Source organism: Idiotropiscis lumnitzeri, chromosome 14, assembly GCF_059441095.1.
Source record: "Idiotropiscis lumnitzeri isolate Australia: NSW breed Sydney's pygmy pipehorse chromosome 14, RoL_Ilum_1.0, whole genome shotgun sequence".
Lineage (NCBI taxonomy): Eukaryota > Metazoa > Chordata > Actinopteri > Syngnathiformes > Syngnathidae > Idiotropiscis > Idiotropiscis lumnitzeri.
In genome coordinates, this window is record NC_142404.1 from 16,208,732 (window position 1) to 16,230,803 (window position 22,072).

Sequence of the window (22,072 nt, forward strand, 5' to 3'; positions counted from 1 at the left end):
GGCCCCTCTCTCGCGCTAGTGAAACTCCAGCTGCTAATGAGCGCCGGCTGGATTGCATTCTCAGCAGGGAGAGGGCCCGAGACAGCTCATAGGAGCTTGTGTATTCCCGCTTTCCCCTCCCTTTTTATTCTCCATCCTTCTTCATTCTTCCGTCATTACACCGCAGGACCGCGATTTCACACCTGCTTGTAAACCTTGCTTTGGTTTTCATATTCTCCCTCTCACACCTCCTTATTCTTACTAGAAAACTCAAGCCAAGCATTCTTTTTTTTTTTGTGCGTTCCATCTTTTAAGAAATCCCAAAATCCAGACGACGGAATTAAATAATGTATATGTTGTGTTGTGGAAGCGCCATAAAGGAGAGCGATTGCCTCTCCATCCACTGAATTCACTTTTGATTCAACTTTTATTACAGAATGTCTACATTTCATTGTGGCGAGGCGGAAAAGGAGAGCTCAAAAAGTGCTGAATGCGCCCAATGTTGCCGTCATGTGGCCACTCACGCGGGGTCAGTTAATAATCAGGATTCATCAAGGCGAGAGGAGTTAATTCCAGCCTTTAGAGGCAATCATACCAAAGCTGATGTTTCATTAAACGTGGGGGAACGGTTGCGCACGGCCCATTTTTCTGGAAGATAGCGCCATCCCAGCAAAAGTCTGTAAATCTCCTGTTCATTTATGATACGGCATAATGTTAATGTCGTCATTCTGCTGAACGGAATCCATAAAGAGATGCAAAGACTTCCTCTGTCCTTGTTGCGGGTGCAGCATCACTTTCATTACTGCCGTCGGTGGTCACTTTTATTACGCTCGTAAATTAATCTGATATATTTACAAGGCCTTGGCCTTCTATACTTTTGTTTATAGACCAGTGGTAGTGCTATTGGTAATGCTCCAGAGGTAGATCTTCGAGTGGATCGTTGTCATTGTTCAACCACTTCACAATAAGTAGCAGTTTGGCATATAGTGAACAATTGTCGAAAAAAAAAAAGATGATGAAAGTCTTTTAAGCTTAATGCTCACTAGCAGTGCAAAACACCATTGACAAGTAACTACATAATACATAAAACAGCATTTTTTGGAATCCTCTAAGAAAAACTGTAAACCATCTACTTGAACAAGCTACAATTTATTGAACATAAACAGTTCGGCAAATAAAGAGAAGCGTTTCTGTTCAAGGTCATTTTTATGCCAGCGTTGCATGTGTGAATCTCGGCTGAATGACTTTTTAATGCACGGAATTTTGTACGACGACTCTGCCACTGGACAGGCTTGCTTTTAATCAGATTCACTGCCAGCGGCATGTTCAAGAAGAAGGAGAAGGAGTAAATGAAGGCAAAAAAGTGGGGAGAGTTGATGATGGAGAGCAGCATAATAAGCTTGTGTACTTTGGACGGCTGCCTCAGTCTCTCTCCTCCCATCTGCTCTTCTGTCTGATTTGTCTTTCAGATTCCGTATTTGAGCAGCACATACTGTGCCGTGGATGGATATGATAACTTATTTGCATTGGCTTTATGCCTGAATCTTTAAAGCGACAGTAAGGAATATATATACATCAGTAACACGTACTCCTTTACAGTAAAAAGATGATAATAATAATAGTAATATTTAAGTTATGCTGTCACAGTTTTCATTTTATAACTAAAGAAGGAGTCTTGAGTTTTTATTTTTAGTTGACAAGCAGAGGTAACACGACATCTGTATTGTTTCTTGTATATCCCCACCATACTCCACGTTCTTCCTCATTTCTTATCTTCTTCATCTCTTATTTATGTAATCCTTTTACTTAGTGCCCCCTAGTGTTCCGAGTAAGACACCACACAACTGCTATGCCTTGTGTTACAGGTTCTATTTAAATGACACCGTTTTGGTGTCCTCTGCTCTAAACAGTGTAATAGAATCAAACTAACGCCAAGCTCAAAAGTTTATTGAACAATATTTAGTTAAAATAAAACACGTTTATCACAGTTGTAAAATGTAATGGCATTATAAAATACCGGTACTTTATATCAGTGAGTTCTGAAATTTAATTACTTTTACTCATAGTTGGTCTCAGAAAAGTGTAACTGCTACGTTAGCTTCAAGCCTTAGCAGCTAACTATTAGCTAAAAAAAGTGCAACTGCTATGTTAGCTATAAGTTATTTAGCTAACAAAACTACAACTGCTACATTAGCTTCAAGCCTTAGCTGCTAGCTATTAGCTAAAAAAAAAAGTGCAACTGCTATGTTAGCTATAAATTATTTAGCTAATAAAACTACAACTTCTACGTTAGCTTCAAGCCTTAGCTGCTAGCTATTTATGCTAGCCATTTGCTGGCTGATTGTTGCCCGTAATTATGAGGTACATTGTTAAATGTGTGTTGAAATGTTTGCCTTCAGATGGGTGGTTGATATAATGTTGGATTTGTGCGAAACTGAAAAGAAATTAGATGCAATTAATATAATTGGTTCATTCTGCCTCGCAGTTCTGTGGTCGAGCTTGTGGAGATTGGAGGTTCCACTGAAGACAAACTCCATTTTAGATGGTTTTGAAAGTGTTATTTTGGGGTCGAATAGTTTGAAATAGCTTGTGGAAACACACGCGCTGTGTTGCAGCAAACCGATGTCCACTCATTGATATTCAGAGGTTCTATGCGTGAGCGCTGTAAATAAGCAGAAAGCCGTTGAAAGCAAACACACACACACGCACGCACGCACACACATTTTTTTCCGCCACACACGCCAGTGCTGTCCTCCCTCTCAGGGCGTGCAGCACCTGATCAGCAGGTGGATGGTGCAGAGCACAGCATTTGGCAGCGGCACTCAAGAGGGAGCGTGGCAGGCAGACTGTCCCGGTGAGAGTTGTGCTAACATTGAGTCTCTCTCGCTCTCTCTCTCTCTCTCTCTCTCTCTCTCTCTCTCTCTCTCACCCTCGTCCTCTAGAGCGGCAAGTGGAGAAACAGCCAAGCTCCTCCTCCTCCCCCGCCACCCAGGAACTGATGACAAGGCTGGGCTTCTTACTGGGAGAAGGCATCCCGGGTTCGGCGCGCATACCTATGGACGACAAGAATGAAAAGAAGGTATTAGCTTTTTCTCCAACTCCTCCCCGCTGATTCGAGCCGCAGCCGCGACCACTGCTGCTGCGCAGAGCTGGATAGAATGAGAGAGATGGAGAGCGAGTGAGAAAGGATGTCAGAGGAGGAGAGAGGACTTCTGGCAGTGGTTTCAGAGGATTTTGTGTAATTCTTTTTTTTTTTTTGCCGCTTTATTCCCTTTTAACCCCGCTTTGTGTTATCTTTGGATGGGAATGTAAGTGTCTCCTCTTGACTTTTATGCGCTCTGGCAAACAAATGTTTGCGATTGCTGCATATAGCTTTATTTCAGTCCCAGCTTTTTAGTGTTCTGTGTGTGTCCGTAACTTGAGTGCTGTCCCAGGGGCTATTGAGTATGCAACAACAGTGTCTGAGCCCGGCTCCAGAAATAGTTACGTTGGTGGTCATGAGCTTCAGTTTGTTTGGCTTCGCTAATTAAGAGTTGTGTGAGAAGCAAAGTCCAGCACCGTACTCCCTGTTTGGTATCATTATTAACGGTGCAGGCAACGTTTGAAGCAGGAAAGGGCTTTACAGAATTCATGTATCAACTTTATGCATATTGACATCAGACCAGGTTAGCAGAGGAGATGTTTAAAATAGGTCTGTGTGTTTATATTCTTCAAAAAACTAAAACATAATTGAATTAAATATAAAGAATCAAAACTTTTTTGCTATTTTTTTTGCTTCAATTAAATAGACATTGTGGTGCTCCTGTGTGTATGCCTTGGCCACCTGGGGGTAGTATCATACTGACATAACCCACAGTAATATTAGTCATTCTTCACAGAGGAGAAAGAATACATGCCTGAGTTTTAGTCCCTTCTACATGCGTCACGACATTTGTGTACAAATATCCGTTTATTACACTGTTATAGCACTGAGCTAAGATACTAAAGACATATTAAAAGACACTACAGTTCATCATTTTGATTCAGTTGAGTCATCAATGTTGTGTTGTGCCTTGCGATTGGCTGGCAAGCAGTCGACGCCGTACCCCGCCTCTTATTCATAATCAGCTGGGACAGGCTCCGGCTCCCCTTTTGGGGATGAGAACTATCGAAAAATGGACGGATGGATGCGAAATGTCGCACAGTTCAAAATGTGTTTGAGGCGAGGACGCTCTTCCCAAGCGTACAGTGTTTTGTGTCGATCTGGAATAGTTGTCAAAGGCAATGGTTGAACTGGATAACCCGCACAGATTCACATTGTTATGGTTGTCATGCAGCTGCTGTATGCTTGTCACACATGCACACTGGCCTGGGCAATGTGCCATTTGGACAACAAAGCACATCTTTTTTTTTTTTTTTTTCCCCAAAACACGTGAAGTTCTCTCCGGCTGTATTTTTGCTTCACCCTGGCACGCAAGTGTGTCATACTTTGTCGAGCGTTTGTGTGTTCTTGCATGATCTCAAGCGGTAATGAACTTCATTATTCACCGTTATTATCATTCATCACTCATCATGTCCTCAATTTAGCTCCCGAATTGGGTTTTGACTGACAGTGCTTATTAGTTGAGATTTAACAGCTGTGGAATGATTCCCCGAAACCTTGATTGGGTTTTATATTTCCGTATCCCACCAGTGGAACGTGCGGGGTGGGGTCGGTCGGGGGCATGCATTTGTATCGGCTCAAGCGATGTTGTCTCATCTCAAAGTTTGAGTTGGATCATGTTCAGGTTTTGTGTGGTTGTAACAGATCCCCCATATGGGCCCAAAAATGTTAACACTTTCTTCTGTGTTGATGGAAATGTGAAATATTTTTGGCATTTCTTCCCTCACGGACCTGGCATAAGTTGCCGCCGCATTTACTGTTTTTTAATTTGATTGATTTATCGCCGAGACGTGTTTTTTTTTTTTTCCTACAAATGTTTCTGCAATTATGACTTGTCTGCGTTAGTGACCTGATTTAAGTGCGATCCGGTTTATGTTGTAGGAGCGAAACTACATCACAAACCTTTGAAAACAAACTAAAAAGGCTTTTTTTTTTTTTTGTGGATTTTTTTTTTTTTCATCTACTGTAAAACATCTCCTTCAACTCGCCATGTATGAGTGCTGCTCTGTTCACTGTTCACCAAATCATTTGCTGGATCCTCCACTGCTGCAAAGAGCTGCGTATACTCACTCACTACAAGTGTTAGTTTTGGGTTAGCCCCCTCACAAAGCTGCGTGCTTTGTTTTTTATTTATTTATTTATTTAGGCTCCAGCATGCCCTCGATCCTCGTGAGGATAACCCGATCGGATAATGGCTGGATGAATATTTATTAATGCTGCCGTTACTTTCCTTTTTCCCATCTCCACTCACCTCCTTTCCTCGAGTCAACAGACACATTAGGGTGTTGACTCTCTTCACACTTAGTACACATCTATCGCAAATTTTCAATGCGTCATTTGTAGGCATACGTCGATACTCGTAAAAGTACTCCGATACTTCATTCTTCCGTTCAAGTGAATTTGTTGAAGACGTTCCCTTTCTCTCCGCCCCCAGTGCTCCGTGACAAACCAGGGTGTCAGCCCCTGCTCCACGCTGACCAGCAGCACGGCGTCACCCTGCACGGACAGCCCGTGTTCCACACTCAACAGCACCACAAGCCGACCCCCTCTCAGCCGCGCCAGCCCATGCGGGACCATCACCAGCCCGAGCTCCACACTCGAGAGTAAGGACAGTGGAATCATAGGTAAGAAAAGCTCCTTTTTAGTCATTCGGGCAATGCGAGCGTGAGAGACAGAAAATGCATGAAACTCGGTCAGAAGACAGACTTGGAAAAAAAAAAATCTATCGTTCATAACATGTCGCATGGCATTTAGTCATGATAAATAAATGTCTTCACAGTCCCTGATTTTATTTTTTTTTTTTTGTCAAGACGTGTTGCAGACTTAAAACAAATCATTTCAGGCAGTTTGCCCTTTCACTCTTATTTTCATGCAGCGCATCGCATCCACAGAGATGCGACGTCGTGTTTATCAGTCTGCTTTCAGACTGCTCGGTTGATGTTTCATTGATTTTGAAACTACATGTTGAATATTAAGGCGGAGAAATCACTCACAAACTTTCGGACCACGTGACTCGGATGCCTAACACCAACCTTACTAAAGCTCGGCGGACAAAGCGGCTGATGGTCCGGCAGAGCAAACAAAAACTCAACGACAAAACACAACAGTTTGGATTTTCAATACTGCAGCGTCGACACAGTCTTCAAAGAGCACAATTAGCATGAGTCTGTCATCCTGTCTCCCCAGAGCAATTCATAGCAGGCTGATAAATAATTTATGGAGGCTGCCATATAATGCACACCAGTCATGGCAACTGGCCAGGAGGAGACATGCTGTCAGCTAACGTTTATAGCAGCTTCTTCACTTTTTTTATGAAATCTTTGGAGAGGATTTTTCTGAGCAACATCCTACCCATCCCATGTGCATAACGAGAGCCGAACATGGGAAAACCAAACAAAGCTAGCTTGTTTCCAGTAGTCAGATTATTGATTCTTGCGATTACCGGTTCTCACCCTTTTGATGCTTTATTCGGACCCTGAATTTCAAAAGCACATTAATCCGACTTTCTTATGTTAAAGCTGCTTGGTGGAATTACAGAGACTTTGATATATACCGGCGTTTTGGTCCTTTTCTTATTGAGATAACTAAAGTCGGACATTTACAAATGAGCCTCAAGCATCTCATCATGATCAAACTATTGATTTGGTTTTGTGTGATGCAAGATTAACTCGGTGTTTTGTATTGTTGTTGACATAACCCGTTGCCTATCGTTGTGTAGTCGTTGACTCAGAAGTTTGAAGATTAAAGGATTTCTTCCCATGGCCTGTCTGGACTCAACAGAACAAAGTGACATAAGCTTTGGGAAGTTGAGCTTACATCCACAATGACCGAAAGTTGCTAAACATGAAATGTTACCGGTTTGATGTTGTATATTTTGGAATATAGAATCAATGAGCTGATGAGCCACTGAACGGTGATATGGTCGTCTGCTTAGGAAATCATCATTACATATATTAAAAAAAACAAAATGTTACATTTACACAAATTATTCTCTCCCTCTGAATTCTCCTAGCCACCATCACCAGTTCCTCGGAAAATGACGATCGCAGCGGCTCCAGCCTGGAGTGGAGCAAAGATGGCAGCCTGAGAGGCAACGGTCGCCATGGCCTGGCGCAGACTATGCGGGCTGACACCTGCTCTCCTGTGGAGGAGGAAGACGCCAACGCCGCTTCGACCACGCCGGCCGATAACGCGAACAGGACAGACCAGCAACTTGGCAGCGTGTCCACGGCGGCGGCGGTGGCGACCGTTGGACCTCCGCAACCATCATGTCACACGTCTGAGGGACCAAATCAATACTCTCAACAAACATCCTCTCTTCTGATGATGCCCCGGCCCAACTCTGTTGCAGGTAAACTTTTGTCTATTTTCCTATTTTGGGGCCATCATCCAATTTCCAACAACTTCAGTTTATTTTGGTTCGCTATGGTACGGTTCAGATCAGTAAATCTTTATCAGGATGGTGATAACTGTTAGCTATGTTTGCAGTTTCACATCATAGCAGCATGATGGTGATTTACTTGCCAATAAATTCAACAAAGAAGATATAGCTGTTGTAAATCCATCCTTTTGTCATAATTAACTGCAAGCCCCCTCCTCTTGAAAGTTCTATTGAAACATCAACATGGCTATTCTTCAGTTGGCCAAACAACCGAAAGCAAACAACTTACAATACTACGGAGGGTGACCGGTACCCCAACAACTTTATTTTGTTGAACTTCACCTTCAACCTCCATTTTGTTTTAGCCCTTCCTCATGATTGAACCAGTTTCAAACTCATGAAATCACAGACAAATTGATTGCTTAGAAATCATCAATACTGCAGGGGCGCGAACGATGAACCAAAATATACCCGGAGTTCACCGTATAATATCTGTGCCCGAAATTGAACCATAGTGCCTGGTTAAAACAATATGCACTACATGAGACCCAGTAGCCTAATAACCTCGCTCCTGTTGGCGCTGAAGCCGCACTTGTCTCATGGGCGCGTTAAAGTGTAGCTGTCATCTGACAAGTGTCTGAAACGGAAGTACGTTGGAACTTCTTATGTCAGCAAACGCGAGCGGCCAGAAAAAGCAGATGTGCAGATGTTGAATCAATGAGGAGATTCTGGTGTAGGCCGGTTGTGCGGTATTAGGATTGTGCATCTGTTGAGTGTTGTTCCTTGACTGACTTGCAAGCCGCTATGTGACTGATCTGTTCTGCATTCCTGCCTCGGAACGTCCCTTTTATGGCCGAGCGCTCCATATCCACACAGCTGTGACGGTTGATATTCCTCACTACCCCCCCACTTTGCCCCTCGCTCTCTCACCCCATCGTCAGTCACCGGTGGTCTCTCCTGCCGCTTCCCTCTATTTTTGTTTTTACTGACCTTGGGGTTTTGTTTGCTTTTATTTATTTATTTTTTTTCAGCGCATTTTAAAAAGCCCCAATTCATGTATGGATGTCTGGATCAAGTCATCACAGACAGTCATGGTTTTGCTTAGCGTTAAAAGAGCCTGGAGTCCGGCTTTGGCCACCCTCTGAATTTAGGATGATTGTTTGATTCTGTAAGTAAGTGAATTATGGGACTGCTGCAGGCTAGTCTGCATCTCTACATAAAATATCACATTGGTCATCTTAATCCACACGAGGAACCGGCTGCACATGCTGCATGTGACAGCGGACCGCCTGAGGCACCAGTGAAAAGCTGGACTAAAAAAAAAAAAAAGAAGCAGTGTTCCTGCAAACAAAGCTTTTATTCTCCACACATTTTTTGACAGCGTATTTTGTTCCACATATCACTTGAAGCTGTGCCCACGTCGCAATTAATAGGTTGTCCTTGACTTTCTATTTTTGTGGTCCCTAGAGTCCTGAACCTTTTTACATGTCATCTTGACATTAATAAGAATGGCATGGACACATACAAGCTCGTAAAGTGAACAGGCCAGGAAACACCCGACAGTTCGTGTGTGTGTGTGTGTGCGTGTTTGTGTGTGTGTGTGTGCTGAGAGTTTATGAGCTGATGTCATAGTTATGCAGTATTGCCCTCTAGGGTGCCTTCACAATTCACACCTCAAATTTTACGCTGTGCGACAAAGCCCTTCGGGAGGAAATCAAGGACATGGGAAGGCGGCTTCAGTTCTTAGGGCGGTATTGACTTTCTGTTGGGGAAAATTGTACTTATTATAGAAGTTTTATCGTCAAACGTGGAATCTCACACGCTGACAAAATGCAGCTCGTTCTTTACCGGTTTTGAAAAATTGTTGCAACATTAAGGTCATTCCATAGTTCTGTACGATTACAGTCATGTACATGCAGTAATGGCATAATTAAAGACTATGCAAAGAATTTTGCATTTTTTGTCACGTTCTTCGCTTCAATTGAATGTGCTACTCCTTCTGGTTTGCGCGTCTTGGCCACTTGCGGGAGCTCTAGTGCCGCAATATTAATTATTCCTTGCAGAGGATAAATAATGTACGCCTGTGTGAATTGTTATATTGTCAATCTACATGTGTTGCTATACCGTTTGTTAGCATTAAGCTAAATTAACTTGTTAGCCGAAGCTGAAGCTGTTTTTTTTTTTTTTTTTTTTTTGTGGTTGTGCAAACAGGAGTGGCATTGTATCATCGGTGATGATGCTGAGCATGATGAAATACTTTCATTTCCACTTGGAACGTGCCAGCACCTGCGCTTTTGGATCTCAATCCTCATATCTCACCTTCTGCCTGGCAGCACCTATTTGCTCGATTAGATTATCTGTCTGAGAAGAACCATCTTCGCTTTGTGTGTTGTGGAAAATATGACTTGTTTTGATTGAGAATACGTGCAATATATACTTGAAGACAAAGTAACTTACGCAGTTGATTGCCTTTGTAAAGAGGTCAGACAAGTCGACATGTGGACCTGCAGCATCTTGAAGGTTTCAAACGCTGCGTTTTATCCCCTCCTACACGTAAATGGAACAAAAAAAACATTTCACGTAATGCTGGAAGACACAGACAATTGATTAGACAGGAAACCGCATGATGGGATTCGGGGGTGGGGTGGGCGGGGTCTCAAAGGGGAAATGCTTATATACGGTTTCACACCTCCACCTTTTGTTGCTTTTGCATTAACAAACTCGTCCCAAGTTTTGCCATTCTCTATTGAAGGTATGGGAACAGGCTAAATGAGGTTCGGCTATCAAATTCCGCTAAAGAATTCTATCTTAGATTAATTACTTCACTAGTGTCTTCACGCACAAAAAGCTGGCATGCAGATGATGATAACTTGCATTGTTAATCAGATTTTGTTGATAGCTGGACACACAGGTGCTTTTCATTTTCAGCAATCAATACTGGTCATTACAAATAAAAATAAGTTACTTGAGGATTGTTTTTACCATTATTGAGTTTCCTGTCCTGGATTCTTGTTCTCTTAATTACACTGTAGTTACACAGAATTACATATTGCTGAAGCTTTTTTTTTTTTTTTTTTTTTTTTTAAGAGCCAAGAAGCCATATTGTTGTTGTCTTTTACCGCTTGAATCCCATATTTAAGTGTGAGCTGCTTGCAGTTGAAATATATGGAGTATAAGGGCTCAGAGTGGCTGCGGAATGCTTTTCCAGTTCATCTGTGGTGGAGCTTTGTGGTCGTGCCCGGAGTGAGGTAGAGCTCGCTCTGTTTTGCGTTTTCTTCCTTTTCCAAGGTCTACTGTTTTCTACATTGTATTTGTCAAAGCTGCAATCATTTGTCAGGCCGCGTCAGCGCTTTGCCTGCTCATTATTGACAAGGTCATGAATAATTGATCAGCGCTCACATGTGTGTCAACTGCAGTCACGTTTGATTGCCGCGCACATGTGTGTTTTATTAGAAGGACTGAAGTCATCTTCACCTGATACGTGACGTATTTAAGGACATCGCGCCGTTAATTGACTCAAGCTGCTCAAGCAAGTATTTTAATTTGTTCTTTCTTCGACCATGAATGTTGTCATCTCAAACCGTGTCACCTTGTTTAAAGACACGGGCCTTCATCGTAAGTGTGTTGTGATGGATTGCCGTTGTCATGAACTTCGTGGTTTGACTGAGACGGGGAAAAACGGCGCAAATAAAACGCCCAGCTCTTTCCAAAAAAGGTCACAGTGACATCTGATGAAACGTCCCTTTCTCCGAGAATTCTTTGTGTCACCGCAGCCGGGCTCGCTCTTAAAGGGGCGCATTGTCAACTAACCGCTGTCGCAGTAGAGCCTAGTTAAGTCCGATGGACGGTACCCGGCGGTTTAATAACTGGCGAAGAGCGACAGCATGTACAAAACATTGCTGGCATTTTATTGAGCCAATGGTGGGGGGGGGATTATGTTGTTGGAATCAGCATTAATATAAAAGGCAGTTAGGGGAAGAAAAACATGTAAAAGAAAACATAAACCAAAAAGGAACATAAATAAATACAATGACGGTGAAATTTCATCTTCAAGTTGACTTCCACATGCTGTATTGTACTAGAAGTGCCGGAAGTGCAGCAACTCAGATTTTCCCGGAATATTTTGGTTGAAGGGCGACACAGTGAACGAGTGGTTAGCTGAGTTCTGAGGTTAGGCCTTCAAAGCCGGCCAGGCTTCAGCATTCTTGTGTGGAGTTCGCCTGTTCTTCGGGTGCCTTGGTTTCTTCCCACATTGGAAGAAAACAAGAATTTTAGCTTAAATTGAAGGCTTTATAAGATAACACTGACAGTGTCGTACCAACAACCGGACTTCACTGCTTCTGCCATTTACATTTGAAGTCATGTCAATTTATGGGGGAAGATAAAAATATCGATATATGGTTTTATGAATCGATATCAAGCTATGAAAAAAAATCAATTAAATTCGATATATATCCATTTTTTTTCAACTCAACCCTGGTTAAAATCACAATAAGTGATAAGTAACTTGAAACACACATCTGATGACAGAAGGAGTACATTAAGTTGGAAATAAATTAAAAAATTCACCCACGACCTTCGGGGAAAATAAGGCATATATTGGTTGAACTCCAAATCGCACGGCCACTGCATTCAATATAGATGCAGTAATTATTTATCAGCAGTCATCGCTGGAGGCTCTCGTTAATTTATTGCTCCTTGTGTCTTCCTTGAATCTCATCACAATACTGCTTTATAATAAAAAAAAAGGAGTCTAAATGTAGTTCCGTGAGATTAGGTAAGAGAAAAAATATGACGTGTGTCTGCTCTTAACTGCGAATATCCTGCAGACACGGACCGGCACACATGAAAAGTGTGCTTCAAGAGAAAGTCGAAAAGGAGATGGAGTAGGTTGGGCCTGTATAAAATCGTGGAAGATTACTGGATGGATTTTTCAAAATGGAAAAATTGTTATCATGCTGAATCGGTCATTTAAGAAAGAGCATGTAGAAGTAAGTTCCTTCTTTTATCCATCCCGAAAGCATTCTAGCACGAAGCTCCTCTAATCGCCGTAGTTGCCATGCTTGGTTTCATCCTGCTTTCCACCCTAAACTTGTGTGTCCTCCTAATTGTCCCACACGCTCTTCTTTCATAAGCCTCTCTCTAAACCTTGCCCGACTCCTGCCAGGGCCATCAAATTAACCACTGGAAACCAGTGGTCTCTTCTTTTTTAAATTTTTTTTTTTTTTTTATATTTCCATCAGTGCATCCCGCGGATCATCCTCTGCCGCAAGCCTTCCCGAACGGTGTACACAAGTACAATACGTGCATGCTGGTGGCGAGGGCTGGCATGGTGACACTCTTCTGCAAAGCGTCACATTCATTCAGTGACCCCGAGTGAGAGAGTGAGGGCAGCCGAGCCTTCCACTCAGCAGCTGAATGCTGTCACTGTGCCTGCACGAGGGGGGGGGGGGCAGTGGGGCACAGCGATTGCTTTTGTGGCCTCACTGAGCTCATCCACTGGGAGCCCTCTCTGGGGACTTAGCTTTAGGAGCTGCAACCCCACTTGCGTACAGGCCTACTCGATGCTGCGGGAAAAAAAACTGGGAGGGTTTTCCTCGAATTTGCATCACTCCTGCTGCTGATGTAAGTCGCGATTTGCTCCGAATTTCGTTTGTTCAATTTGTATGAATGGGCGCTGCTGTGCTGTTCTTGACAATTTAACCAAGCGTGCTTTGTCCTCTTTTTTTTTTTTCCTCTCCAACTTTTCATGAAAGTTGCAATGACATCACCCTCCTCTTTTATTCTGTTGTCGGTGAACAAGGTTTTAATTAGTTGGACATTACAGATGGGAAGAGTTGAGCTCTTTGTGATCGGCTCTCGAAATTGCTGGCTGGTTTTGATTCTGCCCTTCAACAGGTCGGAGCACGTGTCGCTGGCTCGCCGTCTTGCTCACCTGTGGATTTTAGTTCCGCGACCACATATTTTATATTTAATTTGGGAGCAGTAATAGCATATTTTGGTCTCTTAAAATCCATTCCCAGAGTATAACACTGACAGTCTTTTAAATGATGACTCACTGTGACGTGTTTGGCATTGGACTGATTGTGGTTTGATTTACATATGACGTGCGGTCTGTTCTGTACAACGTGCTGAGGGAGAGTATTGGACTGTTTAGCAGTCCTCTGCAACATTTCTGCGGCTCGCTAGAAATGATTTCCCCCCACGCTCGTATAAGAGGCAAAGGTAATATAACCTCTGTTTGCGGGGAAAGTAGAAGCTGAGAAAATCAGAGGTCAGTGTTGAGACGAGGGTTTATTGAGCTGTATTTTTATTTTTTTTTCCACACAAGAAGCTAGCTTCTCCCTCACCATTCACGCTCCATCCTCTGCTGATCAAAGCAGGAAAAAATATGCTGTGCACACTTGGCAATTTCATCATCAGACCAGTTATGGATAAACTTGTTATTTGACCTTTTTAAGATGCCTCGGTCATCGTTAGGTGAGCACCAACGATGGATGATAGGTCACATTGGGTGCGTGGCGTGCACGCAATTAGCGATATACTGTAAAAAAAAATTGTTGAAATATCGTCAGGCACGTCAGACCATGCAGAATTTTTTTAACCAGCTTTTAGCCCGTACACAAAAAAAAAGTGTGTGCAAAAAAAACAAAAAAATTTTTTTTCCCGGCTTCTCTGGAACTACTTGAGGTATTGCTAGCCGCTAAGCTAACTTGTTCTGGTTGACCAGTTAACATGATTCTAATTTTTAAAACACTTAAGAATGAGATAACAGATGTTCAGATTTTGACATCCATCAATCCAGAGAGCATAATGTTGTGTAACATTAAAAAAAAAAAACAGCAACTGCACAAATGCACCCAACAGATAGCATCTCCACGTGCAGCAGAGGACTCTGGCAATCCAAAACCAGATCCACAAACACGTGCATACTGCAAGAGAGGAATTAGCACCTCATCCATTCACCACACAGACGAAGGCCAGAGCAAATTTGCAGCTTCGAGGCAACTATTTTAACGGAGTCTAAATTTAATGCATGTTACATGGATACCATAGCAGAAAGTTTGTATGAGGTCAAATGTGGCAGCATGATCATAATTAGACTAAACGCTAAGGTTGTGTTAAATATGGAGAGACATGGCGTGGTCATGTTCATATTCTCTATTTTGTGCCGTTGGCCTCTTTGTCTTTTGCATTCAACAAGGTCGTTTGGCAGATTTAGTCGGCCTGCCTTTCAGTCAATCAGCTCCCGACCAGCCTTTGCGGCTCTCTTATCAGAAAGCTGGAGATCTGTATACACATTTGCTGCTAATTTTTAATCACACTAAAGCATGCTATTGTCAGTTTTAGAAGTACAAAAAAAAGTTACCTCTTTCTGTTTGCTGAGGCCGCAAAGCTAACAGCCAAGATTTTTTTCGGCTTTCTGTCGCTTTGTTCCGTCATTAAATTGTCTTGAAGCCTTTTGTTTCCTTGACTTTAGTCACCCAAGTCTCATCGAGGACCATCTCAGATCTTTTCGCTTGATCATCTGTTGTCATGCCAAGCTTTGCATTTCCTCCAAATAATTTCAATTTCGCAATTGCCGCGCCTGCATTTGTCTGTTTTCTGGGGATGTCTTCCGACAACACTTCTAAATCACAAATTTCTCAGAATATTCAAAGGATAGATGCACTTAAAAGTCATTATAATCACCATCTTTATGGACGAGAAAGCTTCCAGTTGTCGCGTCGGGTGTGCCCAAAGCCTTTTTAAGGTTGGACTTGGGGATACTATTCCGCCGCATCATAATGGTCGCCGTTCACGTTCTCGTCAGCAAGCCACAAAAGTGTCCTTATCTCCACATAGAGACAGCAAATGTGCTATAAAACCACACTCTGGATTGTTTATTTCTCTACTTTGCGTTTTACCGTTGCGATAAAGCAAATCAAGATGCCCCCCGAGTGTTTTCTTCACTTTTTTTTCTTCTGTATCGATAGCAACCAGCTCCACAAAGCTGGAAGACCTGAGCTATCTCGATGAACAGCGCAACACGCCGCTGCGGACATCCATTCGCCTCCCCTGGCACAACACAGGGGGAAGGCCACCTCACGACTCCAAAGGTGACTGCAATACGACTTATTACTGTACATGCAATCTGCGGAGGTAAACCCAGCTTGGATTAGAACCCAATTTCAACTTGAGACCTTTCTGGCTAATGGAAAACGGAATGTTTTCAGTGCTGCTTCCTTTTCCCGTGACCTTTTGCGCAGGTCGTTTCTCTCCCTATAAACCGGTGGACATCATGCTCAAGCCGCTGTTGTTCGAGGTGCCCAGCATCACCATGGATTCCGTGTTCGTGGGCCGAGATTGGCTCTTCCACAAGCTGGAGGACGTCTTGAAGGACGGCGAGTCCGCCGAGAGCCACGGCGCCGTGATAGTGGGCAGCGTGGGTTACGGGAAGACGGCCATCATCTCCCGGCTGGTGGCGCTGAGCTGCCACGGCGGACGCATGCGACAGATTGCATCCAACAGTCCCAATGCCTCTCCGAAAAGTACTCAACATTTCGATGCTTGCTCTAAAATTCGACCGAAATGATTGCCAAAAGTGAAAGAGCAACTAAGTGAGCCGTTTGTTTTTTTTCTAGGTGGTGTTGGTTCCAGCTCAGAACTTCCTCTCAGCCAGCCCCTGCAGCCCACTCCCCCGTCGAGTGCAACGAATACGTTAAGGACCAATAGCTGTCCCGGAACGCCTGAAATGCAGCGCCGCAGGGAGGAGGCTGTCAAACGGCTGGCTGCAAAGGTACATCTTGGCTAAAGTACTGAGAGGAGGGGGGCGGGGTCAGTGGGTTCAAGGTACAAATTGTTGTTATTGGGATCATTTGTTAGAGCCAGATTAAGGTGCTGTTCCTCAAGAGGCAATAGTGAGCTGTGTTATTGGACCCTTCGTCATGTAATAAAAAGCCACCGTCTTAAGCTCGCTCGTATTGGTTAACCATGTCAGCGGAGTTGGGTTTGGTTCAGCGTGATAAAGTGGAGATAAGTAAACCTTCATCTGTTTTTTTTTTTTTATGCGCCTTGTTTTTACGAACCATTGTTTGGTTGATTTAGTTTTTTGTTTTTTTTTAAATTAATACATTTCGAACACACAAAAATATGAAGAGTGATACTTTGCTAGTTTGGGATTAGTAGTCTGTGACTAGTGCAGAAGTTGGTCAAAGTTGCATGACTCAGCAACGGAGACAATATCCAACCGAGGAACAGGTCAGCTGCCAACTCACCCTCGCCCGCTGACCCTGAAAGTGTGTCAGCTCCTCCAGGTTGGAGTATAATTAGGACCGTGTTATGCCCCCCTCAGGCATCCACCTTCCTTCTTTCAGTTCTACAATCTTTCCGTGGCCTTCTCAGAATCAAAAGTCCACCTGGGATTTTTTTAATTTTTTTTTTTAGATTTTATTTGAGGTGATTAAGAGCTTTGCGGTTTTCTTAATTAGGCACACTGTGATATTTTTCTCATCAGATTGGGTTCAAAAGACCACTATATCTTCTGTGATGACAAATTTGGTCATTATGTTTCCAGCCAGGCCATACTGAACAAAAATAAAATGCAAACAAATTCCTGATTTTCTCTCGTGTTGCTCACAAATCTGCTGAGATATCAAATCCATCCTCTTCACATTTGTCGCATGTTTTAGAGTTTCCTTTTATGGTCTGCACCCTCGGGCACACCTGTGCAATTATCATGCAGTCTAATCAGCGCATTCGAACATCTCGGCAAAGGAGATCTGCTCACGAACGCGTATTGGGACAGATTTGCATTCTGTGTCCGATCCCGATCTTCAAAGTGTCTAAAATGTTCTGGCCTCACCCAGGATTGATTTCCTGCATCGGCCAGGAGTCGACTCGCTTCATCTAACATTCGATGTCTTGTTGTGCTGCAGGTGGTGGCCTATCATTACTGCCAAGCAGACAACACATACACGTGTTTGGTCCCAGAGTTTGTGCACAGCATCGCCGCCCTGTTGTGCCGAGCACACCAACTGAATTCATACCGGGAACTCTTGCTGAAAGAGCCCCACCTCCAGAGCATGCTCAGTCTGCGCTCCTGCGTCCAGGACCCCATGGCCGCTTTCCGAAGGGGCGTCCTTGAGCCTCTGGCCAACCTTCGTAAAGGTAAAACCATTGCCGTTGGATGTTTTAATAAGTCAGCTTTGGACTTTGTGAAAGTGACATCATCGATGTGATTTATATAAACGTGACTGACGCATCTCACGGCCTTAAATCTTTATGATTATGCCTTTCCAGAGCGGAAGATTCCGGAGGAGAATCTCATCATTTTGATTGACGGATTGAACGAAGCTGAATTCCATAAACCTGACTATGGAGACACCATCGCCTCCTTCATTACAAAGATCATAACCAAGTTCCCTCCCTGGCTTAAACTGGTGGTCACCGTCCGTGTCAGCTTGCTGGTAAGGAACAACTCATGACTAATATCGGATGGGGCTGACTCTTTTTTGGATATTGGGGCAGGATGAAGAAAAAGTGAACTGACGTATCATTAAACTGTGAGTCATTGACGGTGCAACGGTTCACTCTGCTGACATCTTGCAAGACGCTTCGCTTCAGTTTCCACTTAGTGATTGTGCGAATGTTGTGTGAATTGTTGTCTGGCACTCCAGGCTGTCGTCTGTCTTTTGCGCAAGTCAGCTGTGATAGACTTCAGCTCGCCACAACCAGGAGCAAGTTACGCAGTCTAGAAAATGGATGAATACGAGGATTAAGCTGTACAATGGCTGTTTTTTTTTTTTTTAACAGTTCAGACAGCTGTTGCTTGAAATTGAAAGACTTGATTTCCTTCCTTCCACAACCTCCCTGTAATATTCTCTGTCGAGATTTAAGACACAATGAGAGAGAGAGTTTTGACTCAGTGACATTTGGAATCAAAGTTATTCCTCTTCAGAAGACGCTGTTCTGCAAAACCCAAAAAGTCGTTCCATTTGTTTGTTTTTATTAAGGAATGCCTCTGCGCTCTGAATAAAGATTGTCATATTTTGTTTAGTTGGAAAATAAATGGGGGAATTAATCACAGATAATAGAGGAGGCTGGTCCATGGCGACGTCCACTCGCATGTAGTTTCAACATCACTGCATCCATTCAGTGGATTAGCGCTGAGTGAGTCCTACATGTGTACGGCTGTACACATATGTTTGTTTTATGAGAGCGGCGGTATCTCGCCGAGCAATGTTACGCCAGCGCCTGACAGGAAGAGGAGAGGAGGATTAGGATGCATTGATTCCAGCAATCCCCAGGACAAAGATTGAAATGTAGATGGTGGCTCAGACCTCTGCTGTGCATCTTTGTGTGTGTGTGCGTGCGTGCGTGCGTGTGTGTGTGTGTGTTGGCTTCCTCAGCGACACCAACACCTGCACAACCTCACCAGCGAGACATATACTTTAAGATAAACATGGATGACAACACTTTTAGCCGACTGTAATTTATGCTCCGCCAAATGGATGATGAACTACGCTCGGGCGGTGACGGAGTTTGTCAAAGCCGACGGGCAAGGTGACACATTGCGATGTGGCATGTTGAGGAAAGAGAAACGATACTGTGATCAAGTATCACGTAAGCTCTGCTGTCATTTTTATTTTATAACTTGTGGGAATCTCAAGAAGCAGTCTTGTATTTCTTTCTACTGACTTTATTTTGCAGAGGTAACATGCCGAGACGACATTCTTCTTTGTCTCTTTGCGACGTGCTTATTTTACGGAGTGCCCCCTAGTGTTCAGACTGAGATACTGCAGTTAGTAAAATACCTTGTATTCCATGCTACTTTTAAATGAAATTTCTGGCATTTGAAAGTGTTAGTATTTGGCATACAAGTACTCGTTCCTCCCCCCCAAAAAATCGGTTTCAATGGATCCCTATTTGATGTCAACATTTCATCCAGTCACTAGTGTCAGCTCGAGCCGGAAGGCTCAGTGTGTTTGCTCGCCGACTGCTCCTCTGATATTTATCACACGCTAAGAAAAAAAAGAAAAAGTCTGACTCCTTACTCATAGCCTTAGGATGTCTTCTGCCCTAAAGTCTGTTTCTGTTTGGTCATGCTGAATATGATTGAACTACAGGAAAACATTCAATTACTTTCGCTAAGGAGGTTTTGTTTTCATCAGCGTAGCTTTTGTCCTTTTGTTTGTTTATAACGACATTATTATGGGCTGGTAATGCTCCAAGGTTTTTCCTCTTGACTTTTCTCCACACATTGCCGATAGAATGAAAAGAAGACAAAAACAATGTCACATTCAGAGGCAAATGCTTGCCAAGTAAGTTCCCAATGTGTACAAGTCACTTACTGATTTCACAGCTGATAAATATTTGAAACCATAGAGAGATGCTCTGCTCTTTTATGATTTTAATGTCATGCTTTTATAGTGACTCAATTCTATATTTACTACCCATGTTTCATAGGAGATCACCGGCCTTCTGCCTTTCTCCAAGATCTCGCTGGACGACTTTTCGGACAATAAAGAGATAAGCAACGACCTCAACGCGTACATCCAGTACCGCGTCAGTGGCAGCAAAGACATCATGAACAACATTAGCCTCAACGGTAAAGCGGATCCAGGGACCGTGGGAAAGCTAAGCGGCCACCTCATCTCCCGCAGTCAGGGCTCCTACCTGTATCTTAAGCTCACCCTGGATCTTTTCGAGAGGGGCCACCTGGTGATCAAGAGCTCCAGCTACAAGGTGGTGCCCGTCTCACTGGCCGAGCTCTACCAGCTGCAGTGCAACATGAAGTTCATGACCAATTCGGCCTTCGAGCGCTCGCTGCCCATCCTCAACGTGGCGCTGGCCTCGCTGCACCCAATGACCGACGAGCAGCTGTTCCACGCCATCAACGCCGGCGACATCCAAGGGGAGCTGCCCTGGCAGGACTTCCAGCAACGCATGGACTTGCTGTCGGGCTTCCTCATCAGACGCCGCGACAAGACGCGCATGTTTTGCCACCCGTCCTTCAGAGAGTGGCTCGTGTGGAGGGCTGACGGCGAGAGCACCGATTTCCTCTGTGACCCGAGGTTAGTGCTTTTAAGACGCGGTCAAATACGAATTGTGAGATTGCGCAACAATCGGCAACTCGTTTTATGTGAGTGAAATTTGATAAGGATGTTATCGATTAGCGACAACAAACGGGGCAATCTGCTTCTTCCTTGACAACCGCAACATGTTTTCGTGGTTCAATACGTTCGAACCGAGCGACGTTAAGCACTAATATAATAATAATATGCAAATAGTTTGCAAAAAACAAATCACGCTTATCTCAAATCAAGTTTCCCCATTGTCTCCTGACAAAACACATTTTTTTTGTACCGTGTAAGAAGAATCACGCTTTACAGTATTGTATCGTATGAGCACATGAAGTATGGTAAGATGGAATGTGAACGATTTGTTTTTGCAACGTTTTTTTTCACCTCACTATTGCTGAACTATCATTCTCATTTTTTTTTGTCTTTTATGCCAGGCTCGTACATTTCTCATTTTGCAAAATACCTGTACAAAAACACCTGAAAATTTACTTTCTTTGTGAGGTCTTTGTGCACTGCCAGTTCGTTGCCTCCATCTCGCAATAACGTGTCTGACTCTGAAAGCTAATTTGTAAGTAGAATTCATGAAAGTCTGTTACAAAGCAAAATCAGTCTGTTGTAGCTGCATCCCCCCCCAAAAAAAAAGTTTTTATAGACTAATACTATTTTAGGAAAAAATACAACAAAAAGATTGATAATAACATAAAAACAGTCAAATAAAAATCTTGACAGCAGTGATAAGAAATAACAGCTGCACTCTCAACCCTAAGCAAAAGATTTTAAAAAGCCTTTAGGAAAAAATGTCGACAAGATTATATCAATTGTGTTTGCTTTTTCCCCTCCCGGGGTCTTCCGCATTATCTGTGCTCACAAAGAGCAGATTCCTAAGTCCACCAGAGCAGAGTTTCATAATTCTAATCATTCATTAAAACAAAAGCTGGACATTTGGCAGACGCGATGAATAAGCAGATAAAAGCTGCGATGTTGCGCCTGTGTCTCGGACTACAGAGAATTTGAACCCAATCATCGTCATCTCCAATCATGCATGTCCCTTTAATGACACTCCAAGACGAAACGCTGGGCCTTCCATCGCTTAATGATACGGCACATACCTTATGAAGTGCTCCTTTGAATGTTTACCACGTGCCGTCACAGACCTTTATTCATCCAACCAGGCCGAATAGTGACAGGCAGAACAATAAAACGCCATAAAACGTATTTATCAGTTGCAGCGTCAGCTTTTTGTTTCCATTTGTGACTAAATTGAGACGTCATCCATATTTGCGTCTTCATACTTCTGGGGACATGTTTGGTGGATGGTGTGCTGTGAGATATCAAAATGGGTGCCTTGACTCAATTGAAGTTGGGCAACACTGTCCTATTGTGTCGCACAGGACCGGTCACGCTCTCATTGCATTCATGCTGTCCCGTCAAGAAGGGAAACTGAATCGGCAGCAGACCATGGAATTGGGACACCACATTCTTAAGGCACACATCTTCAAGGTAGGA

The 22,072-nt window shown here is 43.4% G+C and overlaps 1 protein-coding gene across 4 annotated transcripts in view; it reads left to right on the plus strand.

The window, feature by feature from the left end:
* Positions 1–22,072, plus strand: part of LOC148323712 (protein TANC1-like) — a 74,686-nt gene that overhangs the window by 36,926 nt on the left and 15,688 nt on the right. For 3 of the 4 annotated variants that reach the window (XM_088314824.1, XM_088314826.1, XM_088314825.1), the window contains 10 exons: positions 2,922–3,058; positions 5,556–5,745; positions 7,134–7,472; positions 15,479–15,601; positions 15,752–16,033; positions 16,127–16,281; positions 17,420–17,651; positions 17,784–17,950; positions 19,950–20,557; positions 21,958–22,066. In XM_088314824.1, the coding sequence (XP_088170950.1) occupies positions 2,922–3,058; positions 5,556–5,745; positions 7,134–7,472; positions 15,479–15,601; positions 15,752–16,033; positions 16,127–16,281; positions 17,420–17,651; positions 17,784–17,950; positions 19,950–20,557; positions 21,958–22,066 (2,342 nt within the window). The other variant, XM_088314828.1, reaches the window with a different exon arrangement.